The 15,591-nt window shown below is 43.3% G+C and overlaps 1 protein-coding gene across 2 annotated transcripts in view; it reads left to right on the forward strand.

Moving 5' to 3' along the window:
- TRMT10C (tRNA methyltransferase 10C, mitochondrial RNase P subunit) overlaps nucleotides 1-7,054 on the forward strand; it is a 58,439-nt gene extending 51,385 nt beyond the window's left edge. Inside the window, exon 2 of one of the 2 annotated variants that reach the window (XM_069204862.1) lies at nucleotides 3,726-7,054. In XM_069204862.1, the coding sequence (XP_069060963.1) occupies nucleotides 3,759-5,063 (1,305 nt within the window). In that variant the 5' untranslated portion in view covers nucleotides 3,726-3,758 and the 3' untranslated portion in view covers nucleotides 5,064-7,054. The remainder of the gene's footprint in view (nucleotides 1-3,725) is intronic. The other variant, XM_069204863.1, reaches the window with a different exon arrangement.
- Nucleotides 7,055-15,591: the final 8,537 nt, after the last annotated feature.

Below are 15,591 nucleotides of genomic sequence, written 5' to 3' on the forward strand. Positions count from 1 at the left end.
CATAGTGACCCAGATTGAATATGCCAATCGCTTGTATGTGCGTTGCGTTAAATGTCGGCCAACAGAACTTCAGCAACAGCAGAATTCAGCTTCTCAATCAATACTAGCACTTAGGTGGCTGAGTGATTAATGTTCAAGTTATGTACGGTGCATAGGTCGATGCATTAACTTATTTCTCCAAACATGATTCCTGCCATTGCTAGCAAACCAGAGTCTCCAGTTCGTGCAGCTGCGCTATGTTGTAGTTCCATAGACCTAGCACAAATTGAGCATTCTTTGTTCAGGAAGCCAGTGTGGGGCCAGTTTTCCACCCTAGCCATAATCCCACAAAAGCCAGGATAACCACCGAGCTATTAGATGAGGATAAAAAAACTAGCTTTTCCTGAAATTGTGTGCATAAGCAGCAGTCCCTTCAGTTCAAGAGGCCATTCTCGGTGAACACTACATGCTATAAATACCCTAAACTAATCGCACCACCCTTTTTGTTCCCCATGTTTCATTTGTACTTACTACATTACTACAATCATCGTGATATTCCATATTTTTTAATCTGAGTTGAATTAAGTCCTCCCCTCTGCCTTTAAAATATATTTTATCAGTAGGTAACTGCCAAAGGGTGTAAGTCCATTCAGTACATCCTGTACCATTCACTATGAAGTTGGAGTGTTTTGACCAGTAAATGATCTGTTTGGGGAAAAATAATTTTAGGATTATTGTTCAGGGACATTTATTAAACAAGCCATGTAGAAGATGTCGATACTGTGTTTATGAAGTGTAACTAGGAAACAGTTTTCTTGCCGATGGCTAAAGTGCAAGCGCTACCGTAAAGTGTTTACGGTTGTATGTCCTTTTCCTTTGATCAGTCGTCCACATGTTGCAACATACAAAAAAGTACCATATTCATAAAGCGTTTGAGGAATGGGACCACGACCATTACACTACAATTTGCCCTCTTCTTAATGGGAATGAATTGGGTAGTTGACACTTTCTCAGGACTGTTCTGGACTTTTTGCCCTTGGTGTGAGCATACTGCTGGGGTGGGATTGAGTCCTCCAGCGGGCTTTGTGGTAACACTTGTGGCCCAGAAGGAGGGGGCTTATGCTGGGCGCTATAAAAGCACTCTTCTTCACAGTGGCACAAGATGCACTGTTCTGGACTTTTTTGCCCGTTGTCGGAGCATCCTGCTTGGAAGTGACTACGTCCCCCAGTAGACTTTGTGGTGACACCTGTGGCCCAGAAGGAGGGGGAATGATGTTGTATCCTATAAAAGTGCCCTTCATAACTGCCGGGCAAAAACCGGGCCAGTCTAGGCCCATTCCCAGCCCATCCGAAGACGACCCAGGCTGGACCACCCTCTTGACACATGACTCTAGTTTTAGACGGCCTTGGTGAGTTGTTGCCCTTATTTACTCTTTCAGCCCTTCATATGGTTAAACAGCATGTAAACCCACAAGCATTGACACCATACTGGAACATGCAATCTGGGTCTTGTCTAACGATATTGCCCTAACTGAGCACAGGTCATTGCTTGGCCAGATGAACTATACTGGTGGGGGGATTTGGGGAGGCAGGGTGGGGGGGGCAGGTCGCTGTGAAGTGGTTCGAAATTATAGTTTGACACAAGATTGCTTTAGGTGATACTGGAGATATAGTAGCCCCTTGCAGCCTCACCTACTTAGACAATAATATGAATGCCACTGCCAGTATTGGTTTCCCTTTGACACTTGTGAGGCCTTCTAGCCCTGTTTCCCCATCCAAACTGACCACTAAGAGGAAGAAATCAAGTGCCATTGTTACCAGGGTAAAACTCAGCTTTGCTGCTCTGGACATGGAAGGGCGATGACCCCCGCCACCTTTGGGGCCCAATGGATCCTGAGTGCTCAATAGACCTTATCATCAAATCTCATTTATGACCTATTAAAGTCGAGTAGTGTTGAAGCTTAAATCTCAAAACTTAATTAATACCGAGATTAATGTCACTGCATGTTCAGACTTGTTGCTGAAGTAAAGAGCAAAGGGAGTAGAACTGAAAATCAGCTGCAAGACCAAGTAACCTTGCAGTCTGTAACGGACCTCATTGCCTGTTTTGCAGGGTGATACAGGACATTTGGGGATATCCAGGGTAAGGAATAATAGTCCTGTTTAACCATTTCCCCCTTGTGCTTTGTAGCTTTACTGATAAAACTATATAGTTTTATTAACGAAAATCTGTGAAAATTGGGTTTCAGAAAACCTTTATCATTTGCACATCACCAAGTAAAGTGTTCTGACTTTTTTCCCATCCTATTAAAATATGTTTTTCATCACACAGGAGTACAGAAATTGTCTTTCACAGCTACTGAAATATATTTTGAAATGTTTGTAAGGTTGAATTGGTTATATAAATGTTGTGTGTTAGGAAAAACCAAATACCAAAAGCCTTTCATTTCACATAGGTCAGAGTTCACCTTTCAAAATCCTGGAACTCTGCAGTCACAAGGAAAAGTATTTGCATTGCAAGAAGACAAACTGACTTTTGACCTCTGTCTCTGAACACAGACAAGAATAAGATTTGAAGGCATCTTAATTGTTAATTTGGTTTCTGACCAACGGAACACCCATAGGGGTCAAGTGGAATCTAAAAATAGCTCGACCTCAGATAAAACTTGCTATAGGGAGTGTCTCGAGTAGATTTTTTAAGCCCTGCTTATGGTAGTGATCTATGGGGATATAAAGGCTGCAGAGGGATCCAAGTAGTGGAAAATAATTTAGCAAGAAGATTGTTGTCAGTACCCCAGTCGGTGGCTACTTGTATAACTCATGATCATGAAGAACTGGGGTTGGTATATAGCTGTGATAGGTTGACACTCCTCTAGTTAGAAGGTTCAAAATCTGGGCAAGCACAGAGTTAGATGTGAACCAGGCAATCATTTGAGATTCTTTCTTTGGTTAAAGGTGATTTTATTCTGTGGCTTGATGATCTAAAACATTCCTTGGAGAAACTGGGCTCAGCCCTATTTGGGTTTTCAGAAAAAAGCTCTAGGAAAGATTTGCCCTAGATTTAAAAAAAAAAAAAAAAAAAAAAAAACTTTTTAAATGCAAAAGCTGACAGAGGGGCTAGAGAATTGTTGAATCATTTTCATAGCACATACGTTGTACTGAAATCTGATATATCTGTGGAGCCTTACTTGAATTTGGTTACATCTTCCCAGCATTGCTTCCTGTTAACGCGCTTTAGAGAGAATCTTAACAGAGCCACAGGGCAAACGTAATGTGTAAGACCTGGGGCCCTGTTTGTGTGACAGCTTCTCGCCCCAAGACTCTATGCATTTTATTGGGCTTTGCGATCATTCCAGTAATTTGCGACATCGCTATATTCTGCCGTTGTTCAGAGGAAAGGGGTTTTGGCAAGTAAGACCAGCCTTGATTTACCTACAAACGCTGTTGTGCCCTTTACTCTGTTTTAATATGGCAAGCTTTCTGGCAGGCGCCCTTAGAAGTAGAAAAAGTCACTGGAAATGCTGAAGTTTATTTTTGTATCTTGATACTAATAAAATGGTTAACGGTAAATGGATATTTTAGCCTATTTGTTGTGTTTGAAATCATATGCTTTTATGGTTTCATCAACCGAATAAAGTATTTTGATGGTTTGATTTTTCTAGAATTGATGCAGCTTTGATTTCACATTTACTGGCCGCTGTGAGTACTAATTTATTTTTTGTTTTTTGCTTTTTCGATTTTGGCAGGAATCTTCTTTGTATGCCACATTGTCCTTCACAATGACACTCCTGAGCTCCCTTCTGAGGACAATCATTCGGGGTGCTGCTCTTTCTCCCATGATGCACGATGGAACAAGGAAGGGTTTTCTTGCTAAACTGACACATCAACAAACCATGGGTCGAACTTTGTGTTTCTCTCTCAGCCTAATGAAAGAAGAAGCCAAGACACACTTTCCTCAGGAGCTGGACCTAGATGGATGGAAGACTTTGGCGAAATCCGACCCTTCTGATGATGATGGCGAAATACATCTAGAGCAGAAAGAAGACCCTTTGACCGCCATGAGAGAGTTGGTAGAGATGTGGAGGTTAGCAGGCAAAATGGTCCCAGAAAATATCAGTGAAGAGCAGTTGAGAATACTTATAGAACTGCCCACAAAATCCTCCAGGAAGAAATTTTTAAAACACTTATCAATCAAGGAAGGTCATAAGAAATCCAGGAAGGAAAAGAAGGAAAAGTTGAAGGAAATAAGGAAAGAAGAATCAGAACACACAATAGAAAAAGAAGATGAAACTGACATCAGAAACACCTATTTCTTGCAGTTCTGGCATAAGAATATAGATAACCAGTACAATAGCAAGGCGGCCCAGGCTATGATTTTTGGCCAGCCATTAATATTTGATATGTCCTACAGTAGCTACATGTCGCAAAGGGAACTGGAGAACACTGTGAGTCAGTTAATGGAAAGTGAAGGCTGGAACAGGAGGTCACCTGACCCTTTCCATATACATTTCTGCAATCTTCAGAGAGATGGATCTTATCATAAAGAGTTAGTAAAACGTTACCAAGGTGCTTGGGAAAGACTGTTTTTGTCTAGTACAGAGAAGTCGCACATTGATATTTTTCCTGCACATGAACTTGTTTATTTGACTGCTGACTCTCCCAATGTAATGAAGACATTTGAGCATGATAAAGTTTACATAATTGGCTCTTTGGTGGACAAGAGTCAGCAGACTGCGCTATCGTTGGCAAATGCAAAGCGTTTAAATCTTGCAACTCTTAGACTTCCACTTGAAAAGTACCTGCAGTGGGAAATTGGTGCTAAAAATCTCACTCTGGACCAGATGATTCGCATTTTGTTGACTCTGAAGGACACTGGGGACTGGAAAAAGGCGTTAGAGTTCGTTCCAAAAAGAAAACATGATGGTTTTGTAGATCCTTCAAAATACCAAGGCAAACAAACCGTTCTAAAAAGAAAGAAAGGTTATGACTTTGGCACTAGCAGCAAAAAGACTTCAAAGTCCGCTGCAAAGGATGCAACTTTGAAAACTACACAAAAGAAATGGTGGGAAGAAGACGACAATTAAATCAATTTAAGGGAATTAAATGTCTTCAAATAAAACATTTCTATGGGCATCATCGTCGATTTTTAGAAACCAGCACGCATAGAAACCTAATTGGGGGTAGAATGAATATATATATATGTTTGTGCTTTGACAAAAAGAAACCAAGCTGTTAGCATTTTGATCGTACCTATGCAAAGTAATCTAAGTAAATCTGCCCAAGTCACCTGGTTACCATAAACCTCAAATATTTGTCATTTCGAAATCCCCTTAAATCAATGAAGTTAGTACCAAAAATGTTTTGCAGACATTTGTTAGGTGGCAAGATTAAGGTCCTTTGTACTTCAACTGCCAAACTTTGATAAAAGTAGACTCTATGATTTTGACATTGGTCTTCTCATAGTAACAGTTTTCGAATATATTTCTCTACAAGCCTATTATTCCTGTCCTTATGCAGTCCTAGTTCCAAATTGTATTCTTTTTGAGAATTGTTTGTCATCTTTCATGTTTACTGATATGACAACCACTGGCTTGTTTTCCATTTTGATGGAAAGGGCCCATTTATTGTGTACCACACAGATTAATGCTGCATTACTTGCCATGCTTTCTCTCCCTCCTCTAAATTTCCCTTTCACCTGTTTTAGGAGTTTTCGCTGCATCTAAGCGTCATCTAATGAGTGCTAATTGAAATAGTCTGATAGCCAATTACACAAAAGTCAACTAAACAAAGGCCTTGGTATTTAGTACAAAATGGACTGTAATGCTTTTCTGCTGTGACCACCTCTTCAGCACTTTACGCTGTACTCCTGTTGTCCACCACGCATAATTAGCATCATCTTGATTCCTATGTATTGCTTAGAATGCTTTCTTGATAAGTTGAAAAAGATGAAAACCTTTGTAGCTGTGGTTGATTAAAGCACCTTTACAAAGTTTTAAAAAAAAAAGCACCTGGTCTGCCCATTTCTGTATGTACTGTTGTGGCATTCCTGTACTCTGATTGGTATTTGCCTTTACCTTATCTATGACTGTCCCTTGGAATCACAGCTGAATAACTATTTCATTAAATCATTTACATAATTAGATCCATACATACAAAATTAGCAAAGATTAAAGTATTGTTAAATATTATGCATAGGTTGTCATAATTTGCTTGAAGTCAGCATGGTAGCAAGATCATTTTTACTCATTTTTCAAATAAGTAAACATCTATTGTGGCTAAATCTTTGTATTGAATTTTAGAGTTACATATTTGATTGCATCATCTAACACTGAACCGTTACAACCGATTCAACTTCTAATTAGCCCCACTTTACCAACTGTGAAATGTTCTAAAGTGGTAATTGCCTTGTGTGTTGTCGTGCAGAGACTACCACTTTCAAGGATCCTAATTATGGTAATTGTGTTTGATGTAGCCGGATAGTTTTCAGCATGTCTTCTGTCTTATCTCCGATGATAGTTGGTGAATAGTGCCCAGTCATTCTCATAACGTTCCACTTTGCTCCCCAGAGACTTGGTGAGTTGGGAATCCCTACCTTTCCCCAGAGACTTGTAGCACATAGAGCCAGGGACAATTGTCTACTCTTTAATGAGTGTAATGGGAGTGCCTACCTGTTAGCAACTCCCTGAAGCATGTAAGCCAGAAATCTAGGGACCAAGGTCTGAAACGCAGTATCAGCCGCATCCAAAACCTCTATTCAGAATAGATGTAATTTTGAACAATGCCATAGTAGATTTACCAATGTTCTAGTCCCTCCTCAACCTCAACAATACAAGTTCGGTGGTGCTTGTTCCATTCATGATGTTTAACTGGTTCATAATAACAGTATAGAGCTAGCTTGAAAATGGACTCCTGTGTGAGCATGTTCCTCACCAAATTATATCCCCTAGTGTAATTAATGCTTTCCCATTCCTTTTGTATGGGTGATTGCCCAAACTCATTCCTCCACCTTTTTTGTTCCGATGTTGTCTCTGTGGTGTTGGGGTTTTGAATAAATGTGTATAATTCAGAAATCAAATTTATGTCCTGACTTTGGTACTGAGCTACCTCTTATATTCATGCGGTTATTTTATTAACTTTAGGTTAAACGGATTGGTGTGATGTCCTATATCTAATCTGATAGTAGTGTTATACCGCAGTCTCAGGAATGTTAGATTCATTCTTGAGAGCCTCAAAGAGTTAACATTTGTACCGTTTTATAGAACTCCCACTCGGATATATCCCTGGGATACCCACACAAATGGATTCTCTTCCAGGGCAAATCTAAAAGATGAATTTCACACCAATGGTGAGTATCATGAGGGGAATGTGATAGTTTGATCTTCTAGCTGCTCTCTCCCAATTTTCTAGAGTGGTCCTGGTGACAGATTTGAAGTATAGCCTCAAAGCCTGATGGGGGTAGAGGAAGACCCTGAAATAAATAAAAGGTCTTGATTTTAGTGGATATTTTCTGCTATCCGTCCAAAACACAAGACTCCAAATATTCTAGGAGGAGCCCACAGTTGACTGTTCAGTTGCTACACCATAGAGGTAATCTAATTCTCTGAATATGTTTTTGCTTCACTATCCTATTGAAAGTTAAACCTTGATTTCATTGTAGAGAGTCCGTTTTGCTGAGGCACATATTTTTGTTTCTGAAAGTGGAACCTGATATCTGGCTACAGGCCTTTAAACCACCCTTTAAGTGGGAAGATAGAACTGGTTCTGTTATGAGGACAAAAATAAAAGCAAAAGTAGATACCCTTGTCTCATTCCCCTATAGATTTAATTGATGGGATTTGGGTTGATGGGGGAGGGACCCTTATTTATCCTTGCTGTGACCTTGGGCAGCCATGACCTATCCTTTGAATTTCATCCCATAGTAAGTTCTTGCTGCTGTTCCTACCAAGGAACAAATGAACATTGGACTCTATTTAAAATCTTTTCCTGTGTCTAACAATAGCCAGACGTCATTTCAGATTATGTGTAAGATGTAGACATAGATGTAAGAAACGTGTTCCTCTCTTGATCTGCTAATTGTAGTGAGAAAACTAAGCTGAAGATACTTAAAGAAAGCTTGACAGGGTAGCCCCTTCTCACGACAGATGTTCAAATGGAAGGATACGCCACTTCCCCATTATAGGCCCTAAACTCCTAAGGTTACAATGTCTCCAGCAAAATATATAACCATGGTTTAACAAAATTGGGTGATTAGGGTAATGACCAATCAATCCATACTGATGATATTTAGTAATACATACAATTTGAATGATACATCAGGGCTTTCAATAGCCCCAGATATTTGTTTGTTTGCCAACTCCTTTCCACCTTAGAAAAAGAACCCATTGTTCTATCTACTTCTGCTGCCACACCTGTAAGAAGAATCATCAATAACTCTAACTATGAGAACCTTTCCTGAAGACCTGAAAATGGCATATATAAGTCAGTTATTCAAGAAAACAAACCTAGCCCCGCATGACCCCAATAACTACAGACCAGTTACAAGTGGACCTTTCCTGGGCAAACCAATAGAAAGAGCAATATTTGCCCAGATGTCACAATTCATTGAAGACAGCTCCATACTTTGAGACTACCAAACTGGATTCCGCCCAGGAAGAGGCACTGAATCAGCACTCATTCCAATCTGGGGTGATCTTAAAAACACAGTCAACCGCAATGGAGTTGCTGCACTACTTCTCTTGGACCTCTCAGCTGCCTTTGACACTGTTGACCATGACACCCTAATTCAAAGACTCCACGAAGCCGGCTCTTAACTGGATTACATCCTATCTTCAAAACAGAACTAAAATGATCTATTCTCCCCCCTTCTTGTCCAAATCCTACCTCACAAAAGCATGGGTCCCCCAAGGATCAGTCATCTCACTTATGCTTTTCAACATCTACATGATGTCATTACCAGAATTGATCAATGATTTTCAACTCGCATGCTACAACTATGCAGATGACACACAAATACTACTTAAATTGGAATGCCCCTAAGACATTGAAAACTCATAAATCTTCAGTTGCTTCAGAACAGGTGATCAGTGGATGACTTGGAGCCATCTCAAACTGAATGCTTCCAAAACGGAAATATTCACATATGACGACTGGAAAAACTATGACTCACTGTGCGCCTGGCTTGACTACCTGGGACCACCTTCCCAAGTATCCAAGGAAGTTAAAAACTTTGGGATTACCATGGACTCCAAGTTACCAATGAATGTCCATGTGAACAAATTAGCACGATCAAGCTTCATCACCTTGAAGATTCTGCAATGCATCTTCCCCCACCTTGGATTTCCACTCAAAGTGCAGGCAAGGTATTCAGATATCAGCTGCCAGGTTCCTATTGCATGTAAAGCCACAAACCCATATCTCCCCTACCTTGAGGGCACTACACTGGTTACTGGTTGCCAGAAGAACCACCTTCAAGCTGCTTTTTATCAACCACTAAGCTATACATGGAACAGGACTGCTTTTCATCAAACAAATTAACCAAATACATTCAACAAAGAAACCTCCACTCAAGATTGGCACCACGCCTTAAAACACCACCATAGAAGAAAAAGACAATAAGTAGTACATCCTTCTCTGTCCAAGCAGCCACACTATGGAATTCATTACCCCCAAATATAAGATCCATGGATAAATATCTTGTCTTCAGAAGACTACTCCAGAGTTGGCTCTTTCTTTCATAACCACCATATTCAAATGAACTCCATTTGCCTGTGATTAAATATTTATAATCTGAGAGTGTATATATTCTAGATATGTATAGTTCTTTAAGAAATATGAATGTTACCTTGGGTAATGCTTTTTCTGGTGGATATAGTAGCTACCCGTGGATTCCTCACCTTATGAATTCTCCCAATGCACTAGCATTCAACGGAAATTTTCTTCCCAGCTCTTCACGTCGATGAGGACATCACAATTGCATGGCTCCGCACGAGACTCCGTCTGTCATCGTGGCAATAAGAAGTCCTCGCCAGCGTGCTGACTTCAGTTTCACCATTTTTTACGTGCCTTCGAGGCGAGCAGGTGAATATCGACCTCACAAGAACAATATAAGCCATTACAAATATAAACCACAATATCTGTTTATATGGAAACACCAAAAACATATAAACATTTTATAATAATAATAAAAGAAGTCTTGGTATGACCAGACAGGCAACGGGGATGCGAGTGGACTGTGAGGAATCCACAGGTAGCTACTGTATCCACTAGAAAAAGCGTTACTGAAGGTAAGTAACTTGTTCGTCTGATGGATGCAACTACCTGTGGATTCCTCACCTTATGAATAGAATCCCAAAGCTTTACCGCACTCGGAGATGGGTGCCTGACCGGTCACACCAAGAAATCCTGCAACACAGAACGTGCAAAATGGCTGTCCCTCCTAACTTCCGTGTCCAAGCAATAATGCTTCGGGAAAGTGTGGAGGGAAGCCCAAGTAGTGACTTTACAAATTTCAGCAACTGGGACACCTCTAGCCAAGGCTGAAGTAGCAGACATAGCCCTGATGGAATGGGCCCTAATACCTTCAGTAGGAACCTTCTTTGCCAGTGAATAAAAAATCTTTATGCAAAGAATGACCCACCTGGAAAGGGCTCTCTTGTGGACGGCTTTGCCCTTTATCTTGCCCACATATCCAACGAAGAGTTGATCATCAATACAAAAGTCTTTTGTCCTTTCAATGTAAAAACTCAAAGCCCTTCTTGGATCTAGGCGATTAAGTTGTTCCTCCTCCTTTGAAGGATGAGGAGGAGGGTAAAAGGAAGAGTGTTATAGATTGCCCCATATGAAAGGGAGTGACAACCTTAGGAAGGAAAGCCGCCCTGGTTCTCACCACCACCTTATCAGCATGAAAGGATGTAAAAGGAGGTTTCACACTAAGCCTGGAGCTCACTCACGCCTAGAAGACGTGATAACTATGAGGAAAACTTTTTCAAAACTAAAAATCTCAACGGGCAAGAATGCATAGGCTCAAATGTTGAACCCATTAAAAATGTAAGAACCAAATTCAAATCCCACTGAGGCATGAGAAACGGAGTAGGAGGAAACTTGTTAGTCATGCCTCTCAAGAACCTAATAAATAAGGAAGGCTGATCAGAAAGGCCGACAGCGCCGATAGATAACCCTTCACAGTCGCAACTGCACATACCTTCTGTGCCAAGGAAAGGGCAAAAAGCAAAACATCAGACAAATGGGCCTTCAAAGAATCAATTTTCTGCTCTCCACACCAAGCAACAAATTTTGTCCATCTTTTAGCATAGACAGTCTTGGTGGAGTGTCGCCTGGCCGATAAGATAACATCCACCATTTCTGGAGGGAGATAACTCGGATTGCCCCGTTTAATTTCCAGGCTTGTAGGTGCAGGCTCTGGAGGTGAGGGTGTAGAACCTGCCCCTGTGACTGCAAGAGGTCTGCCCTGTGATGGAGACTGAGTGGAGGGCACAGTGAGAGTTGGAGAAGGTCTGTGTACCACACCCTTCTTGGGCGATCAAGAGCTACTAAAATGACTTGAGCCCGATCTTGACGAATCTTCCTGAGAACCCGAGGAATCAAGGGTATGGGGCGAAACGTGTAAAGTAACTGGTCGCACCAAGACATCTGAAAGGTGTCCCCCACCCACACAGCACTCCCTGCACCGGATACTATAGGCTGCAGAACGACGGGCAGTGCGCGTTCTCCCAAGTGGCAAATAGGTCTATCTAATAGGTCTGTGGAAAACCCCACATCCGGAAGATGTGAAGAACCAGGTCCGTATGGAGACTCCACTTGTGATCGGCCGAGAAATGCCAACTGAGACCATCCGCACGTACGTTGAGAACTCCGGCCAGATGATTTGCTCGAGATCCCCTCTGTGTTGAAACCACTGCTTGCGGAGGCAACACGGGAGAGCCCTCATGTGCCAACGTGCATGAGTGACCAACAGAATGCAAGAAGCGAACAGACCGAGCAGACATAGGACCTTGAGGACCGGAAACAGCTGCTCCTTTTGAAACATTGGAATCAACGCCTGAATGTCCTGAATCCGCTGAGGTGGAGGATAGGCCTGATTCAATGTTGTATCCAGTACTGCCCTGTAGGAAAGTACCATCTTGCCTGGCATGTTACCCCAATTTTTCACTGTATATATGTTGTTTTAGTTGTATGTGTCACTGGGACCCTGCCAGCCAGGGCCCCAGTGCTCATAAGTGTGCCTGACTGTGTTACCTGTGTTATGACTAACTGTCTCACTGAGGCTCTGCTATCCAGAACCTCGGTGGTTATGCTCTCTCATTTCTTTCAAATTGTCACTAACAGGCTAGTGACCAATTTTACCAATTTACATTGGCTTACTGGAACACCCTTATAATTCCCTAGTATATGGTACTGAGGTACCCAGGGTATTGGGGTTCCAGGAGATCCCTATGGGCTGCAGCATTTCTTTTGCCACCCATAGGGAGCTCTGACAATTCTTACACAGGCCTGCCACTGCAGCCTTAGTGAAATAACGTCCACGTCATTTCACAGCCATTTTACACTGCACTTAAGTAACTTATAAGTCACCTATATGTCTAACCTTTACCTGGTAAAGGTTAGGTGCAAAGTTACTTAGTGTGAGGGCACCCTGGCACTAGGCAAGGTGCCCCCACATTGTTCAGGGCAAATTCCCCAGACTTTGTGAGTGCGGGGACACCATTACACGTGTGCACTACATATAGGTCACTACCTATATGTAGCTTCACAATGGTAACTCCGAATATAGCCATGTAACATGTCTATGATCATGGAATTGCCCCCTCTACACCATCCTGGCATAGTTGGCACAATCCCATGATCCCAGTGGTCTGTAGCACAGACTCTGGTACTGCCAAACTGCCTTTTCAGGGGTTTCACTGCAGCTGCTGCTGCTGCCAACCCCTCAGACAGGTTTCTGCCCTCCTGGGGTCCAGCCAGGCTTGTCCCAGGATGGCAGAACAAAGGACTTACTCTGAGAGAGGGTGTTACACCCTCTCCCTTTGGAAAATGGTGTGAAGGCAGGGGAGGAGTAGCCTCCCCCAGCCTCTGGAAATGCTTTCATGGGCACAGATGGTGCCCATTTCTGCATAAGCCAGTCTACACCGGTTCAGGGACCCCTCAGCCCTGCTCTGGCGCGAAACTGGACAAAGGAAAGGGGAGTGACCACTCCCCTGACCTGCACCTCCCCTGGGAGGTGCCCAGAGCTCCTCCAGTGTGCTCCAGACCTCTGCCATCTTGGAAACAGAGGTGCTGCTGGCACACTGGACTGCTCTGAGTGGCCAGGGCCAGCAGGTGATGTCAGAGACTCCTTCTGATAGGCTCCTTTAGGTGTTGGTAGCCTATCCTCTCTCCTAGGTAGCCAAACCCTCTTTTCTGGCTATTTAGGGTCTCTGTCTTTGGGGATTCCTTAGATAACGAATGCAAGAGCTCATCAGAGTTCCTCTGCATCTCTCTCTTCACCTTCTGCCAAGGAATCGACTGCTGACCGCGCTGGAAGCCTGCGAAACTGCAGCAAAGTAGCAAAGACGACTACTGCAACTCTGTAACGCTGATCCTGCCGCCTTCTCGACTGTTTTCCTGGTGGTGCATGCTGTGGGGGTAGTCTGCCTCCTCTCTGCACTAGAAGCTCTGAAGAAATCTCCTGTGGGTCGACGGAATCGTCCCCCTGCAACCGCAGGCACCAAAGAACTGCATCACCGGTCCCCTAGGTCTCGTCTCAGCACGACGAGCGAGGTCCCTTGAATCCAGCAACTGTGTCCAAGTGACTCCCACAGTCCAGTGACTCTTCAGTCCAAGTTTGGTGGAGGTAAGTCCTTGCCTCCCCACGCCAGACTGCATTGCTGGGAACCGCGACTTTTGCAGCTACTCCGGCTTCTGTGCACTTCCGGCGGAAATCCTTTGTGCACAGCCAAGCCTGGGTCCACGGCACTCTAACCTGCATTGCACGACTTTCTAAGTTGGTCTCTGGCGACGTGGGACTCCTTTGTGCAACTTTGGGTGAGCACCGTTTCACTCTTCTTCGTAGTGCCTGTTCCGGCACTTCTGCAGGTGCTGCCTGCTTCTGAGAGAGCTCCTTGTCTTGCTCGACGCCCCCTCTTTCCCCAGACACAATTGGCGACATCCTGGTCCCTCCTGGGCCACAGCAGCATCCAAAAACCCTAACCGCACGATTTGCAGCTAGCAAGGCTTGTTGGCGGTCTTTCGGCGGGAAAACACTTCTGCACGACTCTCCACGGCGTGGGGGATCCATCCTCCAAAGGGGAAGTCTCTAGCCCTTGTCGTTCCTGCAGAAACCTCAGCTTCTACTGTCCAGTAGCAGCTTCTTTGCACCCACAGCTGGCATTTCCTGGGCATCTGCCCATCTCCGACTTGCTTGTGACTTTTGGACTTGGTCCCCTTGTTCCACAGGTACCCTCGACTGGAAATCCATAGTTGTTGCATTGCTGGTTTGTGACTTTCCTGCAGAATTCCCCTATCACGACTTCTATGTCCTTTGGGGAACTTTAGTGCACTTTGCACTCACTTTTCAGGGTCTTGGGGTGGGCTATTTTTCTAACCCTTACTATTTTCTAATAGTCCCAGCGACCCTCTATAAGGTCACATAGTTTTGGGGTCCATTCGTGGTTCGCATTCCACTTTTGGAGTATATGGTTTGTGTTGCCCCTATCCCTATGTGTCCCCATTGCATCCTATTGTAACTATACATTGTTTGCACTGTTTTCTAAGACTATACTGCATATTTTTGGTATTGTGTACATATATCTTGTGTATATTTGCTATCCTCATACTGAAGGTACACTCTGAGATACTTTGGCATATTGTCCTAAAAATAAAGTACCTTTATTTTTAGTATATCTGTGTATTGTGTTTTCTTATGATATTGTGCAAGTGACACTAGTGGTACTGTAGGAGCTTCACTCGTCTCCTAGTTCAGCCTGAGCTGCTCTGCTAAGCTACCATTATCTATCAGCCTATGCTGCTAGACACCCTATACACTAATAAGGGATAACTGGGCCTGGTGCAAGGTGCAAGTACCCCTTGGTACTCACTACAAGCCAGTCCAGCCTCCTACATGCCCCTCTGAGCAGGAGGCGTTGAGAGGGCTCCAGGTGAGATTTGGGCACGTTTATTGGAAAACCCAGGTTGAACAACAACCGTGTCGTCATTTCCAAGTGATGCAGCATAAGCTCTGGGGAAATACAGATACTCCCTTCCTTCTCAGGTCTGCTGCAACCACCGCCATCACCTTCGTGAGGACCTGAGGTGGTGAAGTAAGACCAGAAAGGACTGCAAACAGGTAGTGTTGCGACCCTGCCACGAACCGGAGATACTTCCTGTGCGACTTCAGAAAGGGGATATGAAAATAAGCATCCTGCAAGTCTACAGACACCATCCAGTCTTCCTTGTACAATGCCAGAAGCACCTGTGCTAGAGTCAACATTTTTAATTTCTCCTGTTTGCGTAACCAATTCAAAATCCTCAGGCCCAGGATAGGCCTCGATCGACCATCCTTCTTGGGAATCAGAGAATATCTTGAATAGCATCTCTGACCCCTTTCCTGCTCTGGAA

The sequence above is a fragment of the Pleurodeles waltl genome, chromosome 8 (genome assembly GCF_031143425.1).
Source record: "Pleurodeles waltl isolate 20211129_DDA chromosome 8, aPleWal1.hap1.20221129, whole genome shotgun sequence".
Lineage (NCBI taxonomy): Eukaryota > Metazoa > Chordata > Amphibia > Caudata > Salamandridae > Pleurodeles > Pleurodeles waltl.